Raw genomic sequence first — 15,880 nt, forward strand, 5'->3', positions numbered from 1 at the left:
TTGGCTTTATTGCAAGCACAAAACTGCCAAAACGAGCCATTTCTATACAGACACAGGGTTAAATATCTCGATGGATCAGGCAGATCAGATTTTAGAGTCTTATTCAGAATCACATCCTAAACTTTCTCGGCCCTCAAGAATCAACCAACGTCTCTTAAAATTATACCACAAATGTTTTTTTTTAACATTGTGCAACTAAAATATATAGGAGGTCCTCTTTCACCTCGATCTGATCCATGAAGAGTTTTTGTCTGTCGAGCGGAAACAGCAGCACTACTGAAAGGAAGCTCCATTATTCATGAACACAATTTAAAAGGCCTCTTTAATGTTTGTGAGAGCAGGCTTGGAACGTCACCGCAGACGAGCCTCATGTGATTATTAAAGAAGTTCTTGGAGGATGAAGCAGTGAAGTCTGCGACTGTTCCCGTCACCGTTACTCATCAAGCGTCACGTTTCAACCACAGAATCTCAGATTAACTCTCAATCATTCGCTTTGTGTGCGATTTCTGTATTATGCATTTATTGAATGCTCTGGTTTTAGTTACACTGCAGACAAGTCAACTTAAGTTTATCAAACCATTTTTATTCAACTGTGTACAGGTATTATATATGTCACATATTACACAGAGTTTACATTTTTGGGCTTGGATTTACTAGATAATTAGTTTTTCAGACGCATACATAGGATAATTGTTTTTAATAGATTGCTTAAAACATATTTTAATCTGCAAATAGATATTTTACTGAATATAGATGTGGTTTTAATAAATATATTAAATATTTTTAATATTGTGAATATGTTTATCAATGTGCAATTACAAACTTGAATTGTCCCAATATATTGTCAGGTGAAACATAAATTATATAATTAATCATTCTGTATTTGTTCTAGTATATTGTGTGTAATATACAGTTTTATCACCAAAAATTAAAAAACAGGGTCAACCCCAAGTTTTAATTAATTCACTGCATGCAGATGCTTCTTTTGTGCAAACCTTTAATTATAAAAGTAAATATAAAAATAAAAAATAACTTGTATTGAGAAATGGGTCATTAATCATCATGAAATAACTTATGGAAATGTTTATTTACCTATTTAAGAGCTCTATTAGCTTTATGTAATGTGTATATTCCGGTGGAGTATACACCAGCTATTTTCTACTTGTTCTTACTAGGAAAATAAGTTATTTTTATAAAACTGTCTGTAATATTTATTCAAAAAAGTAATCCTGTGGTGGTGTGTGGTTTTGTTTTGTGGCTCATCGTCCAGTTTCTCCGGTCGATCTGATAAGACACTCACAGTTCCTGCCGAAGGCGTCTGATCTTGGCCTTGGCGTCGGCCAGCTCCACGGAGAGGTGCTGCCGGCTCTCGGTCCTCCTCATACTGGGGGAGTCACCAGGAGAGTGGCTGGCGCACGGGCCCAGAGGAGAGAGCTGCACAGAGTCCCGCTCCTGGGTCAGCTCCACGATAGTCTGAACACAAAGAGCTGGAGGTGAGACCGGATCTGAAGAGCGGAGTCCATCAATAGAACTCAATGGTACACAGGCATTAGGATGAATTGTACACAAAGTCCCCCCCCCCCCACTCCACCCCTCCACACACACACACACAGCCTATTTTGATCCAGTGCCCATGACAGGAAATGGGATTTTAATTGAGAGCGGCTGGACTACACAGTGATAATCTGGAGGCCATTAAAACCTGACACACGCACAAATCAGCTGTATCAGTCATGGAGATCTGCACCCCATGGCTTGGAAACTCACTTAATGACGCATGTGGTCTAAGTAAAAAAAACACACACACCCCTCCCCTCCATCAATGAGACGCTTCACAGTTTCAACCCTTCCTTCCTGGAGCTTCTCTTTTGTGGTAACAGCAAAAAAAAAAGAGAGAGAGAGAAAACTTTCCACATAACCCTTTTAGAAACAGACTGGAAGAGTTTTACATATACAACCACACTTTCCTAATTGGCCTGTTTATTGTACATGTACACCGTAAACATGCCGTTACCTCCAGCTGGGTGTCTCTTTCATCCACCAGCCGCTTGAGGTGGAACGCCAGGTTTCTGGAGAGGCCGTCCAGGTCCTCGGCGGGCATTTCGCCACTTTCCAACCACTGCAGGTCCACCACGTTCTCCTGGTTATGAGTCACCTGAAAACCGCAATACTTTCCCCGTCATACAGATGATTGACGACATACCAGCCCACGACACCGATACAACACGCAAAGCTGTATTTATTGTTGTTATAGATTAATATTTGTATTATTTGAAGAAGTTGGGCATTTTTGGTTGAAAAACAAACAATAAAATTCAAAGTAAACCGTCCTATAAAAGTGGATTTTATCATCTGTTAAATGCTCTTAAGAGCTTTCTGTTGTCACAATATCCTTGATGGAGGTGGAAATGTGTCACAGAATTGGCAAAATAACAAGATAAGAGATTTTATCTTGCAATTTATGTACAGTGCATGACTTTTATACTGATATACTTGAAAATAGAAGAAAAATGTGTGATTGTTCTATTTATATAAACACGATTGTGGATAGTTCAGAGAATAAAATCCTGTTGAACTATGTGCAGGCAGATTGTCAAGCAGAAATTGAATGCTACTAATCTGGATGTACAGGTTAAGAGAAATAAAAACTTTTTTCCTCCAACTTTACGTCCAGATTCAGGAGATTTGTGACTTTGAATAATTACTGAAGCAGTGAAACTGTGTTTACATATTTACATCCACCACCAGTGAGGTCAAAGAAGTCAAACATCTAATTCCTTCCAGTTTTGTTCACCTCTTGGATGTGTGAGGCGATGGCAGCTTTGGTGTCAAAGTCCAGAGTCTGGATACGCTCAATGTACTCTTCCTTCTTCTCACACTGTAAACAGAAGAGGAGAACGCCGTTAAGACTGTAAATCATCGATGGAAAGGAGAACATGGTGACTTCTTTTTTTTAAAGGCAGAGTTGCACTGATGGGGGGGTTCAGGAGGAGGTTAGTAGACCAACACAAAGCAGATGCTGATCTGATACAGGAAGCCGCGTCCAAGTCTTATCAGGACGGGGCAGAGATAATAATACCCCCCCCCAAAGATTAGAGAATAATTCACAACAGAAGTTGGATCACCTTCACTGCATGGTTCATGTCCAGTTGTAAAACGCATGCAAGGAAAATGTCCCTCATATCTCCTTACATTTAATTTTCCACACAAACACCAAAACCACAATGTGAGATATGAGGATGTGTTGGTGAGGGAAAACATCAAAACTGAAGTCATATCAGAAGAGACACCGTTTCTTATGATTTCACGTTTGTTTTTTAAACTCCTGAGGAGTTTATAGAAAAAGGTTTTTAATATGAGAGTTTTTCTGACTTTCACTGGTTTTAACTGAAATTAAATGTGCTGAATGGAGGATTTGTATCAAGGCAGCAAAAGGTCCACAATTCCATTCATTCCACAAAAATAAATGAGGAGAAATAACGCAATCAACTCATGGAACCAATTGTAGGTAATAAGTCTGGAGGCTGAACTGAAGACAATTTTCTAACCACAAAGTGGCTTTAGAAACGGTTAGAAATAATGAATGAGATGAATTGGTCCACTGGTACAGACACCCGCGTCCACAAAACCACAAAAATCTTCCGAGACTGATTTAACGTGGGGTTAACTCTTACCTGGACAGCACAGCCAAGAAGCAGCAGCAGCATCTTCTTCATCTCCTCCAGACCTTGTTCTGAAAGGTGAAAGTGAGCAGAACAAATAATTACACTTCAAGAAAGCTATACATCTTTTAAATGAGTCAAAATATACAGAAATTGGCGAGTTGATTTTATTGATTGATAACGTGTTGATGGCAGAAGAAACATGTGCCATGCACACTCCAGTATGAAGCTATATATCGAGGTGACTTCACCCTGTATGTCTGAACTTCACACATATACATACATATATATATATAATTATTTTATTTTATTTTTTAACATCACCATCTGAAATGCATTTAAATCTCATTCAGCTCAGAGCTGCACTGATTGGAGGTTTAAGTCAGTCAGAGTTGAAAAATCGAGCAAATTATTTGCACTTACAGCTCCTAAGGTTTGTCATATTTCTAAGGCAGGAGTGATTTCATTATCTTAAGCCACACTTAATTTCAATTAGCTGAATTTCCAATTCATTCCGGTTTCCTTGCATTAAAAACAAAACAAACAAAAACAACCCTCGCTCCGGTTACGGTGCCACGATGTTTTCCCACTGAGTTAGGTGGGCTGGCAGGATGAGCGTCCTCCACATGTCAGGACACATTGTCAGAAAACGCTGAATCTCACCAACAGCTGCTTCCCTGCTCTACAGGCCTGAGCTCATCTGGGGGCTTTCAAGGCTGAACAACAGCAGACCAGGTGGTGTGTGTGTGTGTGTGTGTGTGTGTGTGTGTGTGTGTGTGTGTGTGTGTGTGTGTGTGTGTGTGTGTGTGTGTGTGTGTGTGTGTGTGTGTGTGTGTGTGTGTGTGTGTGTGTGTCAGTGACTCAGTGTTATAGTGTATCCAAGTCATTGTGTCCAATGAGTGTGTCTGACAGAGTGACAGTTTTCATCTGTGCCTTTGGATTGTTGTTTGATTTAAGATTATAAATGAGCCGAGGTGGTGAGTCTGAACCTCCAGTTAAAGGTGGGGGTGCAGAGTCGTGATGGTTGGAGGACAGAGACACGTGAGGAAAACCTGAACAACGTTAAAAAAGAAAAAACTGTTTACACATGTTGGGCATTTTCAAGTGAAAACAAAGCACAAAAATGAAAAAAAACAAAACATCTAAGACGCTGCTGGTGAGAACTGTGGACACGTGATGGAAAAAGCAAAAAATAGATAAATAAAGCCCTCCACACAGAAACATACATACATAGCTCTGCCACAGCTGGAATGGATTACAAGCAAAACAAGATCAGTTATGTTGTGGGAGAATATCTTAAAGCCCTGGTAGTTTAAATCATATCACCTGATATCAAGCAGCCATGCTTTAATTTAAAGTCTTTATGAATCAGTAGCTTTCATTTAGCCATTATGTTTGTGGTTTTGCCTTCATAGAAAAGTAAAAGTACATGATGACATTAAGCCCTTGACTTTGATTATTTTGAATATGTTCATTCATCACAGGGATTAAGGTTAGTTTGACTGATGATATATTTTGGATTTTAAGTTATGTTTTGCTAGGATATACATTTGTCTTAGCCTCTACTCTACTTTTTTATACAATTTATGCAACGGTAATAACAGTATAATAACGGTACTCTGAAGACTTTTCATTGTCATTTCCAACAAATCTACAGTGTGAAATCAGAGACAATAAAGATGATTCTTCTTCTTCTACATGTTGAATCTATGTCTCCATTGACAGGGTCCATCCATCTACTTATCCACAATCCAATTGATTCTCCTCCTCTCATTTCTCTTCAATCAATAAACGCACACACGACAGTTTGTTATTGAGTTGCAGAGACCTCTGTGTGGTCATAAAGTGACAGCTTCAATCATCATCGGCTTCATTAGAAACCAATATTACACACAAGACCGTGGCTACTCGATCAATGTGTAAATACTGTATATTTGTCTAACATCATGAACCAACAGACTGAGAGGCTCACTGTGTCATTGTTTAACTGTGGAAGAACAATATTGGTATAATTCAGATGATTTGAGCCAATAAATGCTGTGAGATTGTGTTTATTTTTTGATCATTACCCAAAACTGAAGCTGGTTACATTAGTCAAACCTTACACATGTGTATGATTTCATGATTGATTTATGATGAGCGGATGTTTAAACTTTTCAGCTGTATGATGGAAATTCAGCTGTATTATTGATGATGATGATGATGATGATGATGATGATGATGATGAATAGATAAACAAACTGAACAACAATCACAATATTTATAAAACCAACGTTAATTTCAGTTTCCATTTAAGAAAGGATGTTAAGTTTTTGGATCACTACATGCCTTCCGAGCATCATGAGTTAAATGAACGGTGTTTTGAATGAATGTCATCTATGTACACTGCTGCTGCCTTAAGGAGATAAATTAATGAAGCCAACCAAGAATTGATCTATTGTTCCATTACATTTAATGTTCAGAGAAAAAGCTTGGCGTGTGTGCGGCAGCACTCCAGACTGTTCTTGAGAACACATTTTCATGGACTTTAATGGCCTTTTAAAAGTCTTGATCGCTGGATGATCTGGTCTTGGTCTAATTCAGTTTTGACCCAATTAAAGTATTTTCCTGATCTGGTTTTGACTCCCGGGTGAGGTGATGTTAGCTATAGAACCAAGTAGTAGTAGTAGTAATCATTCTGTTGGTGGTTTGTAGCTGAAGCTTGCAGCAGCAGCCCCACCGCAGTGCATCACCGCGGCGACCATGAAACTGTCAGAATTAAAGGATTTCAGGAATTTGCTCTGATGATGTGCTAAGCCTCCGATCCACGAGTAAAATTTAAGATTTGTCGGTCAAAGGGAAGAAATTTAAGCATTAATTCATAGTCTGCACCTGCTGAAAAAAAAAAAAATGAAATGTAGAGCAACGCAGTGTAGAAATGTGACAGCAGATGAAACTTGGAGCTGCAGGGCTTAACAATACTCCGTTAGAGCCATAGAAACCTGTTCTCCTCAGCAAATCCACTGAAGCAACATGGGAAAAGATAAGGGAGCGCACTGGATAAATAATTCATACGGCTGGAGCAGGAGAACAAGAGGGAGAGACGTTGAGAGGGGAGGATGAAGGAAGAGAGACAAAAGGAAGGGAAACACGGCAACACAAACACGAGCCAGCGAGAGTGGAAATAGAGAAATCATCCAGACAGAGCGGGAGGAAGGCGAAGAGGCGAGGTTGAAAATAGAAAAGAAATCTCCCTCCAGCGGCAGAAGCAGAGACGAGGCTCCGAGGAGGTGCAGCCCTTCTCTCTGCAGCTCCCATCATCCCTCCTCGACCCTTTTTTTTTTTTTTTTTTTACACACTCCATCTCTTTTTATTCTCTCTGCAACACACCCACCCATCCTTCCTTCCTTCCTTCGACATTGTTACAAATCATCTTACACCTCCCCTCTTCCACCCGTTTTCATCCTCTTTTCCCGGAAAAGTGAGGTCAGACAGACAGTGACGAAGCCGTCTTCCTGCACTGCCATTGTTAGCACGACTTTAAGGATGTGACCACTAGTGTGTGTGTGTGTGTGTGTGTGTGTGTGTGAGTGTGTGTGTGTGTGTGCGCTCACCGCCAGCAGCCATCTCTCCTGCCACAGTGACTAGAGAAGAAAAACCCCTGACGCTCAAGTATGTCCACAATAAAACCGGTACAAGCAAGCGGATATTGCTTTGACAGTGTGACACAGTGGATTCAATCCAGAGTACGGGCCTGAGATTATTCTGGGGAATTTGTGCTTCATGAGACACGTGTTGGACCCGACATCAGCATGACAGACAGCATCAGCATCATCGTCTTCACACAAAACACAACAAACTAACACGTCACCATGTCGGCGCCCAACTGCTCTGAAGTACCTCCACTGGAAGAGTGTAAATATACAAGATCAAATATCATATGTATGGTATTTTTTAAATTCATACAGAGTCTGTGTGCCATCAGTCTTGATTAACAATTTAATTCTGTCTGTATTCTGTGTGGATGGATGGGATTTATTTGATCTTTTTGCAACTTCTGCATTTCATTTTCATATGCAGTTATGATACATTTCCTATATGCGGCGGGATTATCCTCATTTGCGATATCTGATGCCTTTTAATGTGTAATTTTTTTTCATGTGGGTCACACTTTGAACGACAGCAAATAGTCTTATTCGTTTTTAGCAACACATCGGTAGGCCTAAACTGGTGTCAGCAAACAACAAATCCCAGAAATGCAACACTGCAATCTAAAGTAGCTTAGCCCTCGACTTTTTCCTGAACTACACACTCACTCAGACACACACACACACACACAAATCCTCTCTCTTTCACACACACAGCTTTTTAAGCCCATCACAGTTCATGCTGCCTGTCAGCTGTCAGTTCCCAACAGTTGTCTCTCCTGTTGTTGCGACTGTCAAAAACATTTCTTTCCCACAGAGCGGCCCATTATCTACATCATGTTTCCAAATGGGTCATCTGTATTTTTGGGCTCCATTATTCATTTGCTTGTGTTTATTTACAAAGTGTATTTTTGCATGCGAGACTCTGCTACTGCCACTTCTGTGGGATTTTCCTCCTCCAGCAGGAGCGATGAGGAGAGAGGATGTGCTGTACTTTTGGCAAGTGTATTTTGTGAGAGTGAAATGTCTTTGTAATAATGATGCTAAAAAAAAAAAAGTTCAGCTTAAGCATATTTTCAGTACACTCCCTTTGAGGGACAATTTGCAGGAAATAAAGACTAAATCACCGCTTTTAACTCCGAGACAGACCAAACAAAGAAGCTACTCTCTGCATGTGCATGCACCCATATGAAACAAACACTACTTGCATGCACAAGTGTGTGTGTTTCTGTTTAAATGCAAGGCAGTCGAGGGTAAATCAGAGCCTGGGGGGTACTACAGTTCATTCCCACTGTTCACTCTTGTGAAGACAACCCTCCCCCATCCCCCGAACACACACACACACACACACACACACACACACACACACACACACACACACACACACACACACACACACACACACACACACACACACACACACACACACACACACACACACACACACACACACACACACACACACACACACACACACACACACACACACACACACACACACACACACACACACACACGAAGCGGCGTCCCCCTGCCCCCTAATGAGAGCGTAATAAAAGCCACATGTCCAATGACTTTCAGCTGGCAGCCGCTGAGCCGCAGAGTCAGACTCCGCAGCAGCAGCCGCCGCCGGTCTGGTCTGACTTGCTGAATGATCATCCGACAAGCTCGGGGGGGTAAAGGGCACAAGAAACCTTGAGGAATGCAGCCCGACGCTTCCATCCTCTCTTGTCGGCACCGAGTCGGCCTTAACGCTGCAGAGCTGGACGGTTTTCAAAGCACCGCGCACGCAGCAGATCCTCAAACGTGTACCACTCGACTTTATTTCGGGAGAACCGTGGATGTAAGAATCCCTCTCAGCTTCTCAAAAAGCTGATTAGCAGCCAGAAAAGAAAAGCTGTTTAAGAGTTATGAAACAGACTGCAGATGATCAGCATAAAAAAACATAAGAATGTGTTTATTTTTTGGGCAAAAGGAGGCGCACAGAAGCAATGAGCAGTCAATAAACAACAGAAATGGCTGGTCAGCACGTTAGGAAGGCCGCAGAGGGAGAACAGAGAATACTGTACGTGGCACTGCAGCTACTTAAAACAAGGTGCATATATTATTTACATTCAGGCAGGCTGTTAAAAATGACTAAGAAGCTGAACATTGAGCCAATCCAACAATGTTTTAAAAGGTTTGACAACAGGTTGAGGTTTGTTTTCTGCAGGGTTATTTTGTTTGGGAGTATATTTACATATGTTTAATTTACTCAACAGCCGTCCATCTTTAAAATATAATTCTATGAAAATGGATGACCCATGAGGTACTTTTTAAGAATACAGATGGGCCATTGTCTCACCAAGGGGGGAAAATGAAATGAATATATATTTTTAATGAAATGAAGCATGTCACAAGGTTTTAATAAGCTACTGTTTACGGCATCCATGAAATCAAGTTCTTGCATCTCTAAACGTGTTTAGTCTGGTAATGACAGCTTGAATTTGAAACCATAGACTCAACACACAATCTCAGAGTATAGTAAATAAGTATTTAGATTTCCACAGAAATCTGATGTTTTCAACTAATGTGCCAATTTCTCGAAATATTTTCTTCGTGCCAACACAAAGAAAATGCCTAATGAACTACTTCGACACTTTAGTAGACAGTAAACTACATAGAAAGCTCTTTTTTGGAACTTGTAAATGAAAACGGAGCAGATTGGCCCACATAACACTTCCCATGCGTATGGTGAATTAATACATCCAATCACCAGTTGCTCAAGTGACGTGAACATACGTCCACACGATTCTGGAAAAGCCTTTCATCTCCACAAAGTATTTGTTTTGTGATCTTCTCTCCAGTGGTTTCATCAAGGTCAGGCAGCAATATCGAGTAGCACTCGGGGCCGGTCGGGTCAAGCTGCTTAGAAATATTTTCATGACATCCACACACTTGCCGTTTCTACTGGTTGGCTCGGATGTATCGAATAACACAGCTGGGATCAGCAGGTCAAAGCTCTGTCACAAAATGGTTAAATGTATTTAGCACTTCGGGTAATAGAGCTGTGCAAATTGGGCCTGTGGCAACATCCCTGTGGTGAGCCGGAGGCTTTAAATGGGACAAGTTCGCTCTGACAAATTAAATGAGAAGCTTGAGATCGAACCATTACTATGCCCGTTTTCGCACCACAACAACAGTAAAGATTTCTCCCACCATGTCCAGTTTTTAATGGCTGGAGTGATTAAATAAACAGCTCATCATTGAGCAGGTGGAGAAACAAAGAAACCGTGGATCTACGGCCAGAGAGCACCTCATGAAGCATCAAAGCACGGGATAATTAAAACAGGTCTATGGCTGCTCAGTGAATAAGTGACAAAAGCGCCACAAAATTCCGTGTCCTCTTTGTGACCGTCTCCACGCTTGCAGCTCAAGTCACTCAGCTAACGAAATGCCTCCGAGCAGTCGAATTAAAACCTGAACAGCAATTAACCAAGTCCTTTTAGAGCTTTAAATGCATTGTTTCAGAAGCGTGACTCACCAGACAGCGGATTACGACCGAGCACGAGCACATTCGGTAAAGGCATCATCACCAGCTGCTGGAGGCTCTCCTGAGGGAGACAGAAAGACAAAAGAAAGTGGTGAGGAAGGGAGATCTTAAGGACTGAATACAGCATGAGTGACCAACAACCAGCTTACTTTAGTGGCAAATGTTTGAACTAATTATACGCATGATGTCGTTCTTCACTTTCGACATTAATACCAGTTCAAAATTGCTTTATCAGTCCACAATGCATTCATTCCTGAATGAACTCCACAAAGTGTCTCATCGGCTGTCAGAAGCCCTGGTCATTTGTTACTTAAGCCACCAATACTTTGCACCCTTTAACCTGCCAAAAACAACCGTATTTAGTAGCTTCAACGTGCGGAAGACACTAGATTTCATAGCCTAGGAGGCTGAAAAACACCAGTATTTTGTAGCCTGGAAGCTGCTAAACACACCCCCATTATGCAGCTCAAAAACTACTGGAGGAAATGGTATTTTTGACAATATTAGCCTTTCAAAACATGTATTTTGTAGTGTGAATGCTGCTGAAGACACCAGCATTTCATAGCCTATGGGCAGAAATGACACCAACATTTCTTAGGTTGGCTAATGATGCCTGTATTCCGTGGCCTGGAGACCGCTCATGATGACTGAGGCCTTTTGTAAGTTCCAAAAAGGTCAAGCTTTTTGTAGTTGAGAGGCTGCTTGGATCAGCATGTTATTGAGCAGGAAATAAGGCCTATGAAAACAGCAGCTACCTGCAGCCTATAGGCTACAATAGAACCCAGTATATTGTAGCTTATAGAACTGCAAAAACACGCTGATATTTCAAGCCCATAGGCTGGTGAAAGCACAATATTTTACGCTTATTGGCAGCTGATGACAGAAGTATTTTGTGTGAAAGAGTGGGTGAAGCGTTCTCATGAAAACTGAACGGTTTCCACAACAGATGGTTGGAAGAGCGCGATGGTGGATGTGTGTCAGTGGTCATTCTGTGTGTGTGTGTGAGGTGATGCAAGTGACGTGGCGTTTGTGGGTTAAATGGCTGTTGTGGGTTTTGTTGCAGGGCCCCCCTGCTATTCACATGTCAATCATGAAAACCAAAATGAAACACTGAACAATGAAACACACAGCAGGAATCGACGTATGTTTTGGTTAAATTATATAAACTGACTAGCCGGCGAACAGAGCCTAAACTATCCCATGAAAGCTTGAATTCATGTTTTCTAATTGTGCTGTTTAACCTTTGCACGTGTACCACATTTTTGGGGGGGAATTTACATTTTTGCAACGTCTCCTACATTCTGTACATACCGCAAGGCATCATACAAAATATCCCTCACAATCGTAACCTTTAGAGCAGAATAAACAAACTTTTAATGTTGTCAAATCCAAGTCTGGCTCCTTTAAGAGGAAAGGACACGAAGGTCAACTCACTTAAAAAATTCATCTTTACCTGAAGGCAGCGAAGGAGGCCGAACTAATTTTACCCGGCGGATTTAATAACTTGACACAGGTTAGTGCTGAAGTCATGACAAAGAGGATTATATAAAGAAGTAAGTGGGTTTGGAGATGCAGCCCCTCCTGCCAGAACCATCTGCCCCATACATATTGCATTACCTCATCCTGGAGGTTTAAGGGGAGGGCAGGAAACGTGCCATCGGCTGCTGGGCGTCATTAAAAAAGAAACACAGCTGGACTGAATTCATGCAATTTTAAAGATCCAACAACTAAACCGATACCGAGGGTGACTTTCGGACAATCCAGTAAACCTCAGGAATGGCTGAAGGATTAGAAAAGAAAGCTGCACTGCTGCTACTGCTACAACACTGATTTATGCATGTATTTCTGTGTGTAGTTTAACAACACATCAGTAATCTTTAAAAAGCACAAGGATGGACTATCGTGCGGGTTTGAGTCTTGCTCGACCCCTATTGGGTTCAATGTCCGACTTCTTTACGTTTTTATCTTTTATAAGACTTCATCTGTAATAGTGTTTGGGAACTATGTGCAATAGGTTAGATAGCTTCAATATGAACACTTTGGTGATTCTTTCTCATGGTCTGTAAAATAGCGTATTATATAACTCCGTTATTGTCCATCATAGTTATTAAAACTGGGGTAAATTAGGGAATAAAGTTATATAAATGTGTGTCTTAATAAAATATACCATAGTTTTACCATTATTTCGTAGATGGAGAAAATATTCCTGGAAAAGGCATCCCCATGATGTACACATGTTTTTTCTCCATGAAATTCTCTGCAAACCCCCAGGGAAGCCCACCCCCACTAAACTACGGAGATAGACGAGTATAGATGCAAGTGTGTGGACTATGAGATATAATTTATTTGATTTGCAGAATGCAGCTTTGTCCCCTGCATCAGATGCGACTTGTGCCTGCGGACATGTGAACCTTTGCTGGGAGGAAAACAAGAGTGAGTGTGAACATGTTTCTCCTGGGTTATGAGCAGATAACAGATACCGACAGACAGACACTGTCTAATCAGAGTGTCTGAGGTTTAAAACCCCCTACGCTTTCACCTCCCTGACTTTCAGATACCCTCCATCCCACTAATGAGCTGCAATCGTCTGACCCACAGACCCATGCAGAGAGGACGCGTTTGACCTGGGGTGAAGGTCAAAATGGAGGTCGTGGTCAGGGTTAGCATGCCAGGAGTGTCGTTGCCATGGTTTCGCCTCTGCGGTGATAAGATCAGTGACCTTATCTGCTCTGCTTGTCATCTTTCTACCTCCGCTGGTGTGTGGAGCGTGCAGGGAGCATGCTGGTGCTTTATGAAGGTTACATCTTTAAAAAAAAAAAAAAAAAAAAAAAAAAAATCACAAAAAAAGAACAATTTCTATGAAAACGATGTTAATTATATCTGCGTTTGACCCACAGACATCCCTGGATCCCGGGACGGTCCCACCAGTGTGTTAAAATACAAACTGATATGTTTGAAATGTTAAGATTTCTGCAGATGTTTTGAAATACATCTTCAAGCAGGAAACCATTGCAATTATTGCAGTGATATAATCAATATAAATAAAGCTTTAAAGCTCTTGGAATACATTTTTTTTAATGTATGTTTGATAATTAATAATGCACTGGGTTGATTTGACTTGGGACATTCTTTGCTGACTGGTGAATTTACCAGTGAAGATATAAAACAATAATATGAAAACAATATATAAAAAAGATGTATACATTTAGAAAGATACATTTCACATAAGGGAAGACTTCAGAAGTGAAAAGAATTATTTAAATTATGTATTTTCTAAGCAGATAGCTTCAAATGTACATACATTTTTTGTTTTGTTCAATAAATTTAGTCTACCATATTATTCCCCATGAAGAACAAACAAATATGGCGATGGTATATTTGAGGCTGATGCATGGTGACTAATATCAGGCAGCATGAACTGGAAGGACCAAAGAGCCACGATGTCTGAAGCTTGAGACAGATTGGCTCAACAAGCGTCAGACAGAATCGTCGTCCACAGTTGGCGTCTTGCAGAGAAACATTTGGTGCGCCTGACAGCCAATTCGCCACACACAACTCATGACAGTCGCTTTGGCCCAAAAAAAAAAAAGAAGAAGAAGAGGGGGCAACACACCATAATCAACCACCGCCAGAGGACATTATAGTGACCTCTTGTGAAGGTCTGTGTTCTCGACTGGAGTCTTGACAGCACTGAGGGAAAGAAACTTCCTGCATTTGTTGACACTTCCACACAAACTCGAGTTCATACAGACCTGGAACTAGTGTCAAGACGTCTACTTTATACATGACCACTTGTCCCGCCGCTCCCTCCGGCTCCCACCTGTCCACTTGTCATGTGTTTGCTGAGTAAGCATCCGGCCGCGCTCCCTTCACACCATCCAGACACACTGTAATGACTCAGCTCATCGTTATGGGTTCAAACTACTCAGAATGAATCATTGATTCCTGAACCCGGCTGCAAAGTTACAGTAACAACAAGCATCGGTGCGTGACGCACGTCGCGCTCAGGCACTCTTCTTCCACTCAGTGATTCACTTCAACTGACTTCCTCTCTTTCAGATGCAGAGTTTACAATCGATCTCCACTCTGCAGAGTCATGCGTTTGCAGCGGCATTGTGCCTATTCACTGCCAGTTTTCCTTCCTCTACTTCTCTTCCTGTCTCCAGAGGCAATTGTCCTACGATTGTTGCTTTGATCTGACAAGTTCTCGGCTCGGGATTTCATAAAAAAACACCCCAACTTTCGCTTTAAGGTTCTTCTACAGATTCGCTCATCCAAAATGAACGGCAGTGGTAGAAATCAAGCTACACAACTCGGGTTCAACTGGAGGTTGTCGAGTATTACGGTAAAAACATTTACAGTAAATATAATAACTTGAGCCTGGTTTACACGATAATGTTTTCAAGTGAAAATGGAAAACTTTTATTGTATTTTCAGGGTCCGTTTAGAATGAAAAGGCTTAAATTAAATGAAAGGCTAAAATGATGTGTATTCCCCAGAAAAGTCTTGGAAATGAAGGCTTAAATAGATGTCGATGCCTTTGTTGTGGGATTTGTTATTAATAGTGTTTCTCTTACCCTCAATTTTTAACCAGTTGTACATTTGTTTTGTAGATAACACGTGCAGTTCCCACCATCATCATTTTGGAAATAATATTTTGTTCATGGCGTTTCTGCCTTATGCCAGCCAGCTATGAAATGTGTACATCAAGAACTGTTTGATTAATCGATTGGAGAATTTGTGTCGATCGAGATTAAACACTTTTCTTTCATATTTTCAATTTGCAGATCATGAAGGTAGAGTGCTTTGACACATTTATCACAATTCAGTCATTCGCTGGCAAATACATTGTGCACATTTTGTGCCAACGATGAATTAGAGATATACTGTACAGCCATAGCCTCACGTCTGACCATGAAAAAGGTTTGTAAACTAGTTTTGCCACGATTTTGGGACTAATGAGAGTCAAAAAATCTTCTGACAGTTTTGCTACAAGCTACAGGGACTCCAGTGCAGCAGTTAGCAGATTAAAATTATGAATGTTGTTCAGCTATTTGCAT

The 15,880-nt window shown here is 41.0% G+C and overlaps 1 protein-coding gene across 4 annotated transcripts in view; it reads right to left on the reverse strand.

The window, feature by feature from the left end:
* ccdc88ab (coiled-coil domain containing 88Ab) overlaps positions 1–15,880 on the reverse strand; it is a 73,800-nt gene that overhangs the window by 29,558 nt on the left and 28,362 nt on the right. For all 4 annotated transcript variants that reach the window (XM_080507241.1, XM_080507240.1, XM_080507239.1 and 1 more), the window contains exons 4-8: positions 10,812–10,881; positions 3,675–3,733; positions 2,795–2,878; positions 2,015–2,155; positions 1,301–1,473 (exon numbers count right to left, since the gene is read on the reverse strand). In XM_080507241.1, coding sequence (XP_080363367.1) covers positions 1,301–1,473; positions 2,015–2,155; positions 2,795–2,878; positions 3,675–3,733; positions 10,812–10,881 — 527 coding nt within the window. The remainder of the gene's footprint in view (positions 1–1,300; positions 1,474–2,014; positions 2,156–2,794; positions 2,879–3,674; positions 3,734–10,811; positions 10,882–15,880) is intronic.

This window comes from Blennius ocellaris (assembly GCF_963422515.1).
Source record: "Blennius ocellaris genome assembly, chromosome: 13".
NCBI classification, from domain to species: domain Eukaryota; kingdom Metazoa; phylum Chordata; class Actinopteri; order Blenniiformes; family Blenniidae; genus Blennius; species Blennius ocellaris.